This window comes from Phodopus roborovskii, unplaced genomic scaffold (assembly GCF_943737965.1).
Source record: "Phodopus roborovskii unplaced genomic scaffold, PHOROB, whole genome shotgun sequence".
Taxonomy (NCBI): domain Eukaryota; kingdom Metazoa; phylum Chordata; class Mammalia; order Rodentia; family Cricetidae; genus Phodopus; species Phodopus roborovskii.
Window position 1 is genome coordinate 24676691 of NW_026126459.1, and position 14729 is coordinate 24691419.

A 14729-nucleotide genomic window follows, 5' to 3' on the forward strand; every position below is an offset into this window, starting at 1 on the left:
GGCAAGACAAGCCAGGGGTGGGGGTGGGGAGTCAGAGAGTGGCAAGCAGATGCTCCTGTGAGGGGTCTGGGTTTGGGAAGGAGTTGAGGTTTGCTATACTGTATAGTGAGATAGTCCTTCTGTGGCACTGACCACGCCCATTGAGGGGTGGAGCCATGGGCGGAAGTGACTGGTGGAAGGAGGTCGGAGGGGGCCAGGAAAGGTGCTCTCTTTCTGGCGTGACTCGGACAGGAGAGGATCGGGTTGAATTTCCTGGTGTTCATCTGTCTAGTTTGTAAGTTATTTCTCCCTGAATAAACATCTATTCGGCCTATTTGTTTATCCTGATCCTTATTTACCGCGATATCACTGTTTGAGGAAAAACCTGGCTACCCAGGCTTTCAGCTGTAGCTCTCTACGGTCCTTCCAGCCTCACTCTTGCAAATACAAGTCTCCTGCTGCACATGCGTGGTGTCCTTGACTTCTAGCCTCTCATTCAGCCTTAAAATCCTCTTGTTCTTTCACAGTCACTGCTGAACTAAAGACCTAGATCTTTCTGGGAGCACTATGGTGATGCTCTTCTCCCCTTCTGTGAAACCCATCCCCTTTCTGGCCTTCTAGACTTTGGGTTCTCTGGCTGCAGCTTCTATATTCACAACTCTAAAGCCCATCTGTCAGGGTGGAGAACCCCAGAGCTTAAAGAAAGAATTTATAAGACTCTTTAAGACTATTATGCATACTTCTTGGTCATTTTGTAATCTCACCCAGTCCATTCCATTGAGAGAAATGTAGGAACCATGCATGTCTGCTGAGCACCCAACACCATCTGGACAACATACTAGCATATGGTTAGATCTCTGTAAATATTTTAAGCTAGATTTTCCTAGTACCAGAACTGTACTTTCCAAGAGAAGAAGTGAGAGAAGTCATGAAGTGCATCCCCAGAACACTCGCCCGTCCATTATTACCTCACCTTGGTCTGGTACCAGGACTCAGCCTCTGCCCTGCTGCGGTTGGCAATGTCCTCGTACTGGGCCTTGACTTCAGCAATGATGCTGTCCAGGTCCAGGCTGCGGTTGTTGTCCATGGACAGGACCACTGAAGTGTCACTCACCTGGTTCTGCATCTGAGACAGCTCCTGCAGGGTATCAACTCAGAATCAACAGGGACAAGAGGCAGAATATCCTTCCAGGCACCCCCTTCCAGTACTTCTTGTCATGTCATCATGTCAGGGATCCCAATTCTGCCCTTGGAAGTTTCTCTCTTCATTGCCTCCCAAGACTCCCACCACTGTTTTCCACTGAGGAATGCAATTACAACATGTGGGTCCCTGTGCTGCTTAGAGACATTCTGTAGGATCAGGCAATACTGTCAGCCCACCTCTGCGGTGTGACTTCATCACTTGCTCCCTGTCTTTTCATAGACCCAGGTATCTGTCCTCTATATGGCATAGCCCCAAATGAGGCATCTTCAGAGGCCAAGAAGCCATCACTAGAACATGGGAACCAGCATCCCTCCTTGCTAGGTCTTTCTTTCCATTTGTGGCGAGGTCTGAGAGAGGTCTCAGAGTTGGAACAGTTTCATGTGTCAAATTTCCCAGCATTCCTTGACTCACTAAGTGAATAACACCCCGAGCTCCCTTTCCTCTCTAGACTCTGGTACCAGGAGCATCAGAAACACGTGTGGATTCTTACTGCCTCATAGATCATCCGGTAGAAGTTGATCTGGTCTGTCAGAGAGTCCACCTTAGCCTCCAGCTCCACTTTGCTCATATATGCTCCATCCACATCCTGCAATGACCCCAGATTCAAACAGCAAGTCAAAAGAAGCAAGCAGAATCTAGCCTGGCTTTCAGGGGTTTGAGTAGGTGTTCACTGAGACTGGGGCTTAAGCTTCCTGGGCAGAAATAGTGGGGCCTTCAATACAGGGGTGTATTCTGGGAGGTTTGAGCTCATTGCATGATCTCATCATTGACGTGATATTTCTTGGGTGAACCCAGGACCAGACTATCTCATACTCCAAGATTTAATGTTAAATCTCAATCTCTTTCTCCTCTCTCCTCCTCCTCATGTCCTCCTTCTCTTTGAAGCTCCTTCTCTCCATTTCTCAATGCTGATGAATGCTGGATAAGCCCTGCCCCTGCTCTGTATACCCAGTCCTTCTTTCTTTGAGGCATGGTATCACCATGTAGCCTAGGCTGGCTTCAGGCACTCTCAGAGTGCCAGGACGACAGGCCCAGAACTCAATCTCATTTAAGAGACATCCCTACTCACCTTTTTCAGGCCCACAAACTCATTCTCAGCAGCAGCACGCTTGTTAATTTCATCTTCATACCTGCAAGGATGAGGGCAGGGGGTGTGAGATTGAGCAAGGCTTCCTCTTCTCCTGCTGCTGAAGCAACAGTTGAAGACCTTCCTTCCTTTCCAGCTCTTTGGTGACCTGCACATGACTTTGGATGATTCATTCAACCTCTATTTCTTCCTCTATAAAAGGTAGATAATTTCTTCTGCCAGTTTTAAATAAAACTTTCGTAAGATTACAAGGTGACCATTGACTTATGGGAATAGTATCATGTGCTTAGGCAACTCCATTTCCTAACACATAGTCCTAATCACCAAAAATATATGCTGCCTCAGTAGTGTCTGATGAACCTGCAAAGAAAACTATATTGGTTCAGGATGGTCTCTCAGGTTCATTTTGAAATATTTTCACCGGGTCTCTGGGTGACCACTGAGCAGTGTACTTTTATGATTAAGTAGAGCTCAAGCTAGCTAATGGACTTGCTAGGACCATGCCTTTGCACTGTAGCCCAGACAATAAACAGTGTTCACCTTCACAAGGAAGATCAGAACACCTCCTGCCTTGTTACCTTCTTTCACCTGGGCTCATGCCATTTGGGAAATTCAAACCATTTCATTCCCTGGGCTCACATCCAGTGGAGCCAATCAGCATGTTGGAGGTGAAGTAATACTGTTTACCAGAATGAGAGCCAGGTTTTGTTTTGTCAGATGACGCTGGTGCCCATTTCAGTTGTGTAGACAGATAAGAACAGGCCCCTTGTGTTTGTTAGAAGCTAGGCTGAGACTGAGGTCCCTTGCAACCCTGAGTGTGCCCTCTTTGTCTTCTGTGCTCTGGGCTTCACATCTAACACTCTTAGCTCATGTGGCATTCACTCCTTTTCACTTCTCTGGACCCAAGAGAAGCAGCCCCTGGGGGTGGTTGTGTGTAGTCAGGTCTTCTACTCACCTGACTTTGAAGTCTTCTACCACCTCTTGCATGCTCCTCAGTTCAGCATCTAGCCTGCCTCTTTCTGCAGTGACACCATCCAGCTGCCGGCGGAGGTCATTGAGATATGCATCGAAGAAGGGTTCCAGGTTCTGTCTGACAGTCCTGGAGCCCTGCTCCTGCAGGAGGTTCCATTTGGTCTCTAGGACCTTGTTCTGCTGCTCCAGGAAGCGCACCTACAAGGGAGCAGAGAGAATAAGGCTCACTTGAGAAGCCAAGGAGGCAGAACCATACACTCTAGCTGACAGTGGAGACAAGATAGACCAAGGGGCTTTTACCCTATGCTTAACCAACAGTTGACAACTCTACTCCCAAATGAGAAAACCCATGGAGACATGCAAGGACTCCAGGATTTCCCTGGACTGGACATAGGGGAGAACATAGCCTCTGTGGCGAGAGTCATGAAGTCTGGGGTGAGTTTCTCAATGCTGCTTCTTTGGGTCAGGGTGGAAGCCTGCCTTCTGGAGGGGTACTCCCAGAGAGGTAAAGCGGGAGGTCATTTCTACAAGGTCCTGTGGGCCAGCTGGCCTGGATTGAAAATGTCTCTGTCCATGGTTGATACTGGTTGATGAGTGTTCTTCTCCTGGGACCCCTGTCTCCAGAGCTGAGCCTTCCCACCTAGTCACTCCATGCACTGGGAACTTGAGGGGTGAGCACAGGTCCCACCTTGTCAATGAAGGAGGCGAACTTGTTGTTGAGGGTCTTGATCTGCTCCCGCTCTTCTTTCCGTACCCGCTGGATGGTGGGGTCGATTTGCAGGTTGAGGGGAGTCAGGAGGCTCTGGTTGACAGTGACTTCTTGAATGCCTCCAGAGGGACAGACAGGGAAGCCAAGGCCACCAAAGCCCCCTCCAATGCCACCACCATAACCAAAGCCACTGCTGACCCCAAACCCACTGCTAGCCCGGCCACCAAAGCTGCTCCGGAAGCCACTGCCAGCACACCCACCAATGGAGACCCGTTTGGTCCCCCCAAGGTTGTAGAGGCTACGACTTCCAAAGCCAGCACCAGTACCACTGATCCTGCCCAGTGCCCCACTGTTTCCTGAGGAGCGGGCCACAGAGATAGAGCTGAAGCGTGAGCGGCCTGCCGTTGGGGTGGTGGCTGAGGCTGTGCTGAAGCCCCTGCGGCTGCCAGAGTGAAAGGTGATGGTGGATTGCCGAGACATGGTGGGTGAAGAAGGCAGGCGTCAGCAGGAGCTCCTGAGGTAGATGCTTGAAGGGGATGGAGAAGCCAGGCAGCTAGGGAGGTGCAGGCCCTTGGGTTTTTATGCCTCCATAAAGGGCGGGGCTTGATTAATGAAGGGGGCCCTGCTGATGGCATCCCCTAGGCATCTGCAGGCCCTGAGCTCACTGAGTATCCCCCCTCTCCCCCCCCCCCCCCGCAGGAAATGGCATTTAAAAAAAAAAAAAAAAAAACACTGGTTGGTTTGCTGCATCCCCTCCCCCACATGGAAACTTCTTTCTAGTTGTAACTTGATCAGCAGACCGGTGAGAAGCAACTTAATTACTTTTCAGTCATGTCCTAATCATGCATCTCCTAATGGACTCAAAAACACTGCCTCATTTCTGAATCGCTTTCTTAGGCCTGGGACCAACTCCCTTCAGTCCAAACATCTTGTGTCAACACAAGGTACTGCAACACTGTTTCCCATTCCTCTATATGTATCTTACACCTGAGTGTTTTTCTTAGCACCTACTGCCTAACTTCTCCAACCCCATCAGGCTGGTCCTCCTGGTCTGCGTTCATTTCCTTAAGCTTGCAACAGCATGGATTTCTCTTTAATTTTGCTTGAAACCGTCCATGTTTGCTGAGTGTCACATAGAGCATATATGTTGGTATGCACATGACTGTATGCTATGTTAGTGCCAATATTTGACTTTCAAAGCCATTTGTAATTCTGTTTTCTGTGAACAAGAATGGGAACAGAAAGACTTGGGTTTGAATTCTAAGCCTGCTGTGGCCAGCTATGGGACCTTGGGCTCATCATACAACTTTGCTGAGCCTCACCATGTGTCTGCAAAATGGAGTTTATGGAGAGTATTCATGTGTGAAAGAAAGTTCACAGTGCCTCTACCATGTAAGTTAGAGTAAATGTCCACTGTATCATTTTCCTGCAGATAGCATAGGTATTTATGTAGGGTTGGCCACATGCCAATCCTAGAATGAGTCTTGTGAGGATTCAGAAGAAATACAACACATGTTCTTGAGTTTTTAGCATTAATTTCATGGTCCTGCTGGGAAGCATGCTGGGTAATTGAACAATGTGATACACAATCAAACTATCTTTGAGAATGCCTTCTTCCAGAAGTCTCCCATACTATCCCATCCTTAAGACCTGTATTCCCACAGGTACACCCAGTGAAGAAGCCCCATTCTCGTTCATTGCCTTACAAATTGAAAATTGTTAGTATTGTGTGCATGTGTGTGTGAGAGAAACAGAAACAGAGAGAGAAAGAGAGAGAGAGAGAGAGAGAGAGAGAGAGAGAGAGAGAGAGAGAGAGACTCTTCTGGCACACACATGACACAGCGTATGTGTGGATGTCAGATGACAATTTTTAAGAGTGGTTCTCTCAGGTCAGGTCATCAGGCTTGCTCACAGTGAACCTTTTCAGAGCCATGCTCATGGCTCCTCATTCCCTTCTTGACCTGCCCCTATTCTGAATTAGAGTATGGATCTATAGGGGTTTCCAGTGTGCCTCTGCCTCTTTCTTCCTGAATCCCTCTCCCTGTGATGTGTCTGGCAGATGGTCAGGTCCTCTTTGATCTTGCTGTCTGCTTCTTGCCATGGTTTTGAAGGGTGGACAAATAGGAAAGGAAACAACAGCAAGGTGTTCATACCCCATATGTGGACAAGGAAACAAGACTCATAACAACTCATTTAGTAGAGACGGGCTGATACGGAAAACAGCCAGGTACTGTGTGTGGGACAGGTGTCCTTTGGGAGGCCCACAGTGCCTGGCTGATATTCTCACCTGCCTGGAATGGCAGCTTGGCACTCGGAGGGCTGGTCTCTGTCCCGGGAGCCATCTTTTACCTTTGACTCTGGGGAAAGGTTGGGGCCCTCTTGTTGGGGTTGAGACTCCTTGTTTCCATGGAAGCCTGTGAATCACAGCTTTTGTTGACATGGCAGAGCAGAGTTCATGTCTTTACTCTGTTGCCAGTGTACCTAGGTCCTGGCTAGGTTGGTGTGTGCTTGTCTATGCCCATAGGAAGAACAAACATCTTTGTGTTCTTTGCTCCTCTTTATGTGTTAATCCGTTTCCCAGAGGAAGGGATGCATATTTGTTTCCTGAACATTGAGTAAACCGCAGAGCCTTCTGCAGAACAAAGCTGGCTCAGGAGCCCAGCATGGCACATACCCACAGTGGGAATGCAAGCAGATGGCTTAGAGCTTTCCCTCTGAGCTGCCTATGGCAACTTGAGCTTGGCATCTTCCTGGCCACTCCTTCCTTTCCCACACATCCTCCTCCTGGCACCCCATTTTCAGTCACTCTTGCTTTGTTTCCTGTCCTCAATCACCTCTTGTCTCTGGTAATTCATTCACTTTCCTCTTCCCTCTCTGATTTCCCACCAAAGGTGGTCACACTGGGTGGTCTCACTCACTAACATTGCAAACTAAACGGAGGCAGATACATCTTTGACATCTCTTCTACCTTCACTGGTCTGTGACTTTTCATCTGCCCTGTGACCTTCACTTAAATAGATGGCAAGTACCTAGGATAGCCTGCCTCCCAACACATGGGTCTTTATCCTCTTTATTTGTATTCATTGTGAGTGTGTGTGTGTGTGTGTGTGTGTGTGTGTGTGTTGGAGATCTTATGCATGCTAAGCTTGCCCCCTTTCAAGTCTCAAAACATATTAACTTTTTTTGTTTTGTTTTTGTTTTTCGAGACAGGGTTTCTCTGTATTACTTTGGAGCCTGTCCTGGAACTCCCTTGTAGACCAGGCTGGCCATGAACTCACAGAGATCCACCTGCCTGTGCCTCCCTAGTGCTGGGATTAAAGGCATGCACCACCAACAAATGGTCATATTAACCTTTTCGTAAAGTAGTATTTTTATTTATTCTCTGAAATTTTCACCGTACATACAAAGTCTTTCGATCATACTCCATACTCCTACCTACTCTTTTTTTTTTAATGGAGAACAAATTTTATTCTGAAAATAGATCTTAGTAATAATGAAGTACCAAAAGTTGGCCATTATAATAGAAGGAAAGGGCAATAGGAGTTTGCTTTAATGTTTTTCTCGAAGCGCCTACCTAATCTTAAAATGTTTCTTCTTTGCTTTCTACCAAAAAGGTTTCTTTTGGTAATTGATTAATTAGTTTATTCATTTACTGGTATATGTATGGGTAACATGTACATTCACAAGTGTGTGTACAAGTGCATTTATGTGTGCATATGTGGGTGTGTGTGTGTGTGTGTGTGTGTGTGTGTGTGTGTATGAGCACAAGTGCATAAATGTGTGCTTCTGTTCATGTAGCGGTCACAGGCCAACTCTAGATGTTGTTCCCCAGGTGCCAGCAACCTTATTTTTTCAGACAAGGTCTCTCTCACTGGGACTTGGTACACACCAATCAGGTGGTTAGGCAAGGCTTGCTGGGTGTGAGCTTCCTTATTGGTCTTTTTTATGTGGGTTCTGGGGATTAAGCTCAGTCTTCATGTTTGTTTGACAACACACCTTACAGACAGCACTATCTCCCAGGCCCTTGACTTTTTAACTTCTTATGCAATGAACTGAAATCAAACCTCTAAGAAGACTTCCCAGGAAACCAGGGCCCGGTGCTAACTCTTCCCACCTGTCCCATGGAATGCTTGCTCTTCTGTGTGTTGAGCTTTAGTGGTCGGGTGTGTTTCTGATGGGTGAGTGCTTGATGGGGGATGCTCTTCTGTATATATGTTTCTCTTATTGGTTGATGAGTAAAACACTGATTGGCCAGTAGCCAGGCAGGAAGTATAGGCAGGGCTACCACACCAGGAGCATTCTGGGAAAAGGAAAGGCAGAGAGATGCCATGTAGCTACTGAGAAGATAGGACACTTGGTCATTCTCTGGGAAGCTAAGGCCATTTATACATAGATTAATAGAAATGGGTTGATAATTAAGACAGAGCTAGCCAATAAGAAGCCTAAGTCATCAGCCAAACAGTTCCTAATTAATATAAGTCTCTCTGTGTTTATTTGGGGCTAATGGGCTAGGGGACCAGGTGGGACAGAAACTCCATCCACAGGTGCTCCCCCGCATGTGTCTCCTCAGGTCCTCAAGAGAATGGCAGCAAGAGGTCATGTGACAAAAAGGAGAGACCTACACATCCCTTTCTGCTCTCTGGCCATCTGAGCTTATCTGGGGCTTTTCTTGTGCTCCAGGGGAGTGGTGGGCCTAAGGACGCTGTGTGTTCTGGGATCCAGAGCTGAGACAGCTGGACCCTGCAATTTCCTTCATGCCTGCCCCTTGGACTTAGGCTGATTGCTTTCATACTCAGCAGAACTTGAGGTCCTTGGCAGCGTTGATTCCATTGATAGCCAGTGGTCTGACAACTAGGAATGAGTTTGGGAGGAGGATAAGAAGGCAAGGAGACAAGCCTTGAGAAGTTGGGAGTTGTGCCTGAGAGTTTTTGCTTTCAATCAGGCCAGGGCAGGACAGAGGAGGAATAAGGGCAGGAAGCCACTGGACAGAGGAAACTTCCTCCCCAGAGCAGGCCCCAGCTCTATCCACCTACCCCATTGCCTTGAGTCTCTTCTCAACAGCACCTATCATGTGTTAACTGTTCAACAGCACCTATCAAGTGCTAATGCTCAATAGCACCTATCATATACTCACTGTTATTGTCATGGTAGGCAGAACTTAGAGTAAACCTGACAGAACTTGCTCCCCCCAGAGCCCATGCTGGAAGAGGAGGGAAGCAGAGGCAGTCTGACTGAGCCTCCCAGCTGGAGTACTCTGCAGGGTTGAGTTAGGAGAACATAATTCTGTTGAGACAGAACATCCACACTTGAAACATTTTTCTCGCTTGACTATGCATGAGGGTGGCACACTTCTTCCATGTTTGGTGTACCTACTAGGTACTACCAGCCTGCCTCTAAAGGGCTCAGGCCAGACTTGGTCCACTTTGCACCTGTGCTCATTGATGGTAATTCCTCCCTTACTAGTTCTGTTGGTTGACCTCAATGTTCTGATGAAGCTCAGTAGGTGAGATCCGTGCCTATGTGTAGTTACACGCATTGTCTGCTCCTTCCCACAGGCCCTTCATGTAACTCATGTGATGAGCAGTGCAGAGTCCTCAAGATCCTCCCAGGAAGTTTTAGCAGCAAAATGGTGCACTCTTTCCACCTGAAATTGTACTTCTGAAGAGCAAGATATCCCTTCCTCCATGATGAAGAGCATCAGACACACCCAGAGAAGGTACCTGTGTGAAATTTTACAGACACACATATCTTAACACTCACTAAACAACAGTCTACCTGGGAACATGATGGTGAGGGGACACAACTGCAGAGAAGAATAAAACAAAGGAGCAGTATTTTAGAGCCTGGAGAGGCTGTACAGATGAGGAATCTTGGGGTTCCAGAGAAGACAAGCCTGTAAACAAACATCCAGTCACAACACCCAGCCACTCAGCAGCTAGGCTACTTATTTTTTTCTGTCTGCTGTCCCTCATATTCCTTAATCTCCCTTATCCTGTAGATCACAGAGGGACAGACTCTCTGTTGTCTGTAACACATGGTTAGATCCTTTCCTGGGGACACGTGGTGGATAGGATGCCAGCATCTCACTAGGGATTTTAGACAAGTCAAGATTTAAAGTGTACCTTCGCCATTCACCTTTAACTGCTTTAGTGGTCTTTTTTTTTTTTGTTCCTGGATGGGGCTGTTTCTTTCACATAATCTCTGATTCCTGTGGAGAGGTTGTGGGAAGGAAATGGTGAGGGAAGAAAGTAAGACAAATGAGATGCTTCTCTGGCTCTTCCTTGGAGGTGGAAACCGGAAGTCCTCTGAATAAGCCAGGGTACATTACCTAGAAACCTGGTGTGTTGAGCATTGGCTGGAGACAGCCTGTGGGCACAGTCTGGGTGGGCTGGGTGATACTGGTGTACCAAGGGACGCTGTTGACACAACTTCATTGGCTTGCAACTGGTGTGGAGGTGGCTGCTGAGCCCGGTGTGTGTGTCACAGCTGGGGAGGGAGATCTGAAGGCAGTCACCTTATCCCCATGGCCTGGCAGGTTCTGTCTTACTATTCAGGAACATGGGCGTCCTGGAAATCGGTTGCCCCTTGCTTTCTAGTACCCTCTGATCTCGGTTACCTTGGAGACACTTTAGATCTTGATTCTTCCAACATTCTTATTCATTTATTCTTTTTTAATTCTTTTTTATTGAGCTATACTTTTCCCCCACTCTATTTCCTTCCTCTCCTCTCCTCCCCTCTCATCCTCCCCTTTACCTCTCATGCTCCCAATTTATTCAGGAGGTTTTGCCTTTTTCCCCTTCCTAGGTGGATCCATGTATGTCTTAGTGTCCTCCTGGTTATCTAGCTTCTCTGGGGTTGTGGCCTGTAAGTTGGTTGCCCTTTGCTTTGTGTCTAATATCCACTTAAGAGTGAATACATATTATATTTGTCTTCCTGGGTCTAGGTTATTTTCTGTTCTACCCATTTGCCTGCAAATTTCAAGATGTCATTGTTTTTGTTTGTTTGTTTGTTTTTGTTTTGTTTGTTTGTTTTTACAGCTAATCAGTACTCTGTTGTGTAAATGTACCATATTTTCTTATCCATTCTTCGGTTGAGGAACAACTAGGTTGTTTCCAGGTTCTGGCTATTATGAATAATGCTGCTATGAACATAGTTGAACAAATAAATGCCCTTGTGGTATGAATGTGCATCTTTTGGGTATATGCCCAAGAGTGGTGTTTCTGGGTCTTGAGGTAGATTGATTCCTAATTTTCTGAGGGACTGACATACTGAGGAGGCCTGTGGATACTGCGTACTGGGATACAATAGGGAGGTACAGTCACCCCAGGGACCAGAGTGGTAGGATCTCATTTTAGGGCTAGGCCAGGATGTGCAGGGGAGCTTGGGGATTCCTGGGAGAGCCCCCTTTCCTTGGAAGGCCCATTCTTTATGATGAAGAAAGAGAGTTCCAAAGGCCTGTAGGAAGTTGAGAGCAAAACTGGAGCCATGACTATTGCCTTCTGTCCCTCAGCCCAGTGCTTTGCTTCTGTGTTATTACCCCGTGGGCCCAGAAGGAAAGTGATTGTTTTCTGTGGTTCCTACTCTCTTGTGGGTTTCTCGGCTATGAGGAAGACAAAAGGAACATATAGAAAATAATAGTCACATAAAGTGGTATATGACATAATTAGAAAATTTAATATTTAGACAGTGAGTAGATTGGTCTGTTTATGAACAGGCCTTGAGCACTTCAAATGAGCCTTGCTCTACCTGGTGACTCCATATGGCATATTTTGGGCACACACAAGAAGACAGGAATTGGTGTCTGAGTGGAGGAGAAAGGCTTGAAGGGGATTCAGCTAGCTGGGGTTAAATAAAGGCAGAAGCGCAGAGGTAACCCACCCAAGCCACTGAGGATGGGGCTGTGTTTACTTTCTGAGTGTCTACCCACACTCTTTTCTGCATCTTACCTCTGTGAGTGCCTCTGGATGTGGGGGCTGGCTTTTTCATGTTCTCCTGGAAGGGTTCTCTCATAACACACTCAGAATTGTGCTAGGAATTGCTGTCCCCCTTCAGATTGCATGATACCTAGGTGAGCTGCTGGCACCAACTCAGCAATACTGATCATGAAGATATTGATGATGATGATGATGAAAACAGGCAGCCATTATGCTGGGAATGAAAAACTGAAGGCTGGAGAAGGGGAACCAGTCCCTATACTGCTTTTAGAGGATATAAACTCAAAAGCCTGGATGCAGAGGGATAGGTCAGGCTTGTGACTCATCACTTCCACAGAATCAGTGTCTTGGAAAAGGCACTCGGTTGAGGGCCCTTTTAGTTAGTCAGCTCTCTTGGTGTGCAATCCATGTGCAGTTGATTGACCTGCAGCTCCAGGGTGTGAAGCAGACATGCCACTGGACTCAGAGGGGAGGGGCCGTGTCCACTAAGCAGAGCAGGCTACATCTGAGCCGCTTGGGCACTGGTCTCCTTCCTTCGTGGAAAAGGGTAAAAGAGCAGGGGGCCTGTGGGCAAGGCTCCCATGCTGTCTGTGTGATTCCAGCCTGTGCATAATGGATGTGCTCCCACCAGGCCAACAGCAGACAAATTCCTCTTAAAGGAAACACCTGGGGGTGCGTCTCCTTTACCCTGAGCACCACCTTATTAAGCAAGAGTTGGGCAACCACAAGTGAGCTCAGAGACTCATGAAAAATGATGAATGGATTGGGAAATAACAGGCATAAAGAAGGGGGAGGTAGTTGTGACAGGGCCCAGTGTGTTTCTTTGTTGTGGCTATGGCAACCAACCAGGGACTACCTTAAGGATTCATTGAACTTCCAATGGGTGTCTGAGTTCAAGCACTAAATGGGGGAAGGTACCCTCTCTAGAGAGGTTGTAGAGATTTCTGGACTGATTGAGGGAAGGTGATTATCCAATGGATGGGAGTGGTCTTTTGTTGGTTGTTTTTATTGTTTGCTCTATTTCTCCTTTCTACAACATAAACACCTATGTTCTCTATCCTGATAACACTGTGAAAGCATCGTGGCATTTTCTATATGTCTGTCCCTTGAAGACACAAGTTTGCATGTTTCCTCTCAGAAGTTGAACCTACCATTGTTCACACACTTATACACTTTTCACCCCCTTGTTCTCTTGGTCTATGCAGTATGGCGCCAGTGGTGGTGCTGGTGGCAGTGGCCTGTGTGTGTGTGTGTGTGTGTGTGTGTGTGTGTGTGTGTGTGTCCCCACAATTCTGGGTTTCACAGGTTAGAATTTTTCAAAGATAGACATAAAAGTCAATTAAAGTCAAAATTCAGTATTTTGTAATGTGCTGAGCTTATTTTAGATTGTTCTTCAGTGTCCAGAGCCTTGCTGTGCCCCAGGCAGCCTTAGCTATGTCTGAGTGACCAGTGGTCGCATAAACGGCCAAAGGTGTAGAAAAGCAAATAATAGGGCTCGAAGAGATTTTGGAAGCAAAATATGTGGCAACAGGAGCTGATGACAGACATATTTTACTTCTTATCTCCAAAGAATAAAGATGTGTCAGAGCAGGGGAATGTGGTTTCAGAGGCACAGAAGAACCCTTGTAAAATGATGGACAGAAAAATAAAGCTTGGCTGGAGTCCAGAGCTGAGGGAACAGAGAGTGGTAATAGAGCTGGCTTGGGAAAAAAAAAAAAAAAAAAACCTCCCATTCATCTTTCTCCTGGGCCAGACTGGAATTACCAAGCCATAGAGTAAGCATTGTTTAGCCTTTGCCCTTAGTGTAGGCGTATCTGTCACCAGCTGACATCATCACCCAGCATGGCCTTCTCAGGTGAGGATCCTGCTCCCTAATTCCTCTCTTAGTATCCTAGGACAGCTGGATCTCCACCAGAGGGCAAGCAAGTCATGGAAGGCTGGAGGGGAAAGGCGCTGGCCAGGCCCTCCCTAGGTCAGAGGAGGAGGAGGTGACAGAGAGAGTGTGGTGAAACCAAGTCTTCCTGTGGAGGGAAATTCCAGCATCGATTCCACAGCAAGGGCCCTGGCATCTTGCCCTGTCTATGCACTTTTCTGAGGCTTGGTTTTTCACTCTCATCTTTAAGATGGAATTGAGCACAAGACGAAGGCACAGAAATCAGTACTTTTGCCCATGGACTTCATTGGAGAAAAGAAAACGATGTGAAAATGCTTGCATCTCACAACACAGAAACGATGATATACCCAGGGTTGCACAATAGCAGTGGTCCTGTGTCTGTAAGGGGCATGTGAGATAGTGACTGGGGGAGAAAGGCTCCCGCTGAATGGGGTAGCACCAATGGCCTGGTGGGAGAATGGGGGAGAAAGACAATGTTCTCAAACCCACTTTGCTTTCTGAATGATTGCTTTGAGGCTACCACCATCAGATACCAGCATCTTCTGCCTTCAATATAGCCTGAATACCAGTTACTCTCTCCAGGGAGTAACAGATTGAAACTGCTAAGGGTCCAGATTCTTGCATTGTGAAGCTGTCATGGTCTCTCTCCTGTGGTGTACAGAAAGTCATTGTTAAGCCACCCAAGTCCTAAGTTGCCAAATGATCTAATATTCCCCCTTGTACATTATACACATTTCCTATTGAGTCTGTTCTTCAAGCAAACATTGACTAACACAGCAAGAAAGGGTCTTAGGTTTGGTCCGGATTCACTGTCTACCCTTTTGATAGAATCCTAAAGCAGTAGCCAGTCCAAAACACCCTGTCTGCAGTGCAGCACACGCAGGATACACCCTTCCAGCGAACAGATACATTGTCAACATAATGATGCTACATGCAATACTTGCCGCAAA

The 14729-nt window shown here is 47.0% G+C and overlaps 1 protein-coding gene across 3 annotated transcripts in view; it reads right to left on the reverse strand.

The window, feature by feature from the left end:
• LOC127226109 (keratin, type II cuticular Hb5) overlaps positions 1 to 14729 on the reverse strand; it is a 103619-nt gene that overhangs the window by 61453 nt on the left and 27437 nt on the right. The window contains exons 1-5 of one of the 3 annotated variants that reach the window (XM_051189958.1): positions 3931 to 4501; positions 3226 to 3440; positions 2253 to 2313; positions 1674 to 1769; positions 953 to 1117 (exon numbers count right to left, since the gene is read on the reverse strand). The exons of 1 other annotated variant lie outside the window; for it this stretch is intronic. In XM_051189958.1, the coding sequence (XP_051045915.1) occupies positions 953 to 1117; positions 1674 to 1769; positions 2253 to 2313; positions 3226 to 3440; positions 3931 to 4431 (1038 nt within the window). In that variant the 5' untranslated portion in view covers positions 4432 to 4501. Of the gene's footprint in view, positions 1 to 952; positions 1118 to 1673; positions 1770 to 2252; positions 2314 to 3225; positions 3441 to 3930; positions 4502 to 14729 lie in introns of those variants that run through there. One more of the 3 variants, XM_051189957.1, reaches the window with a different exon arrangement.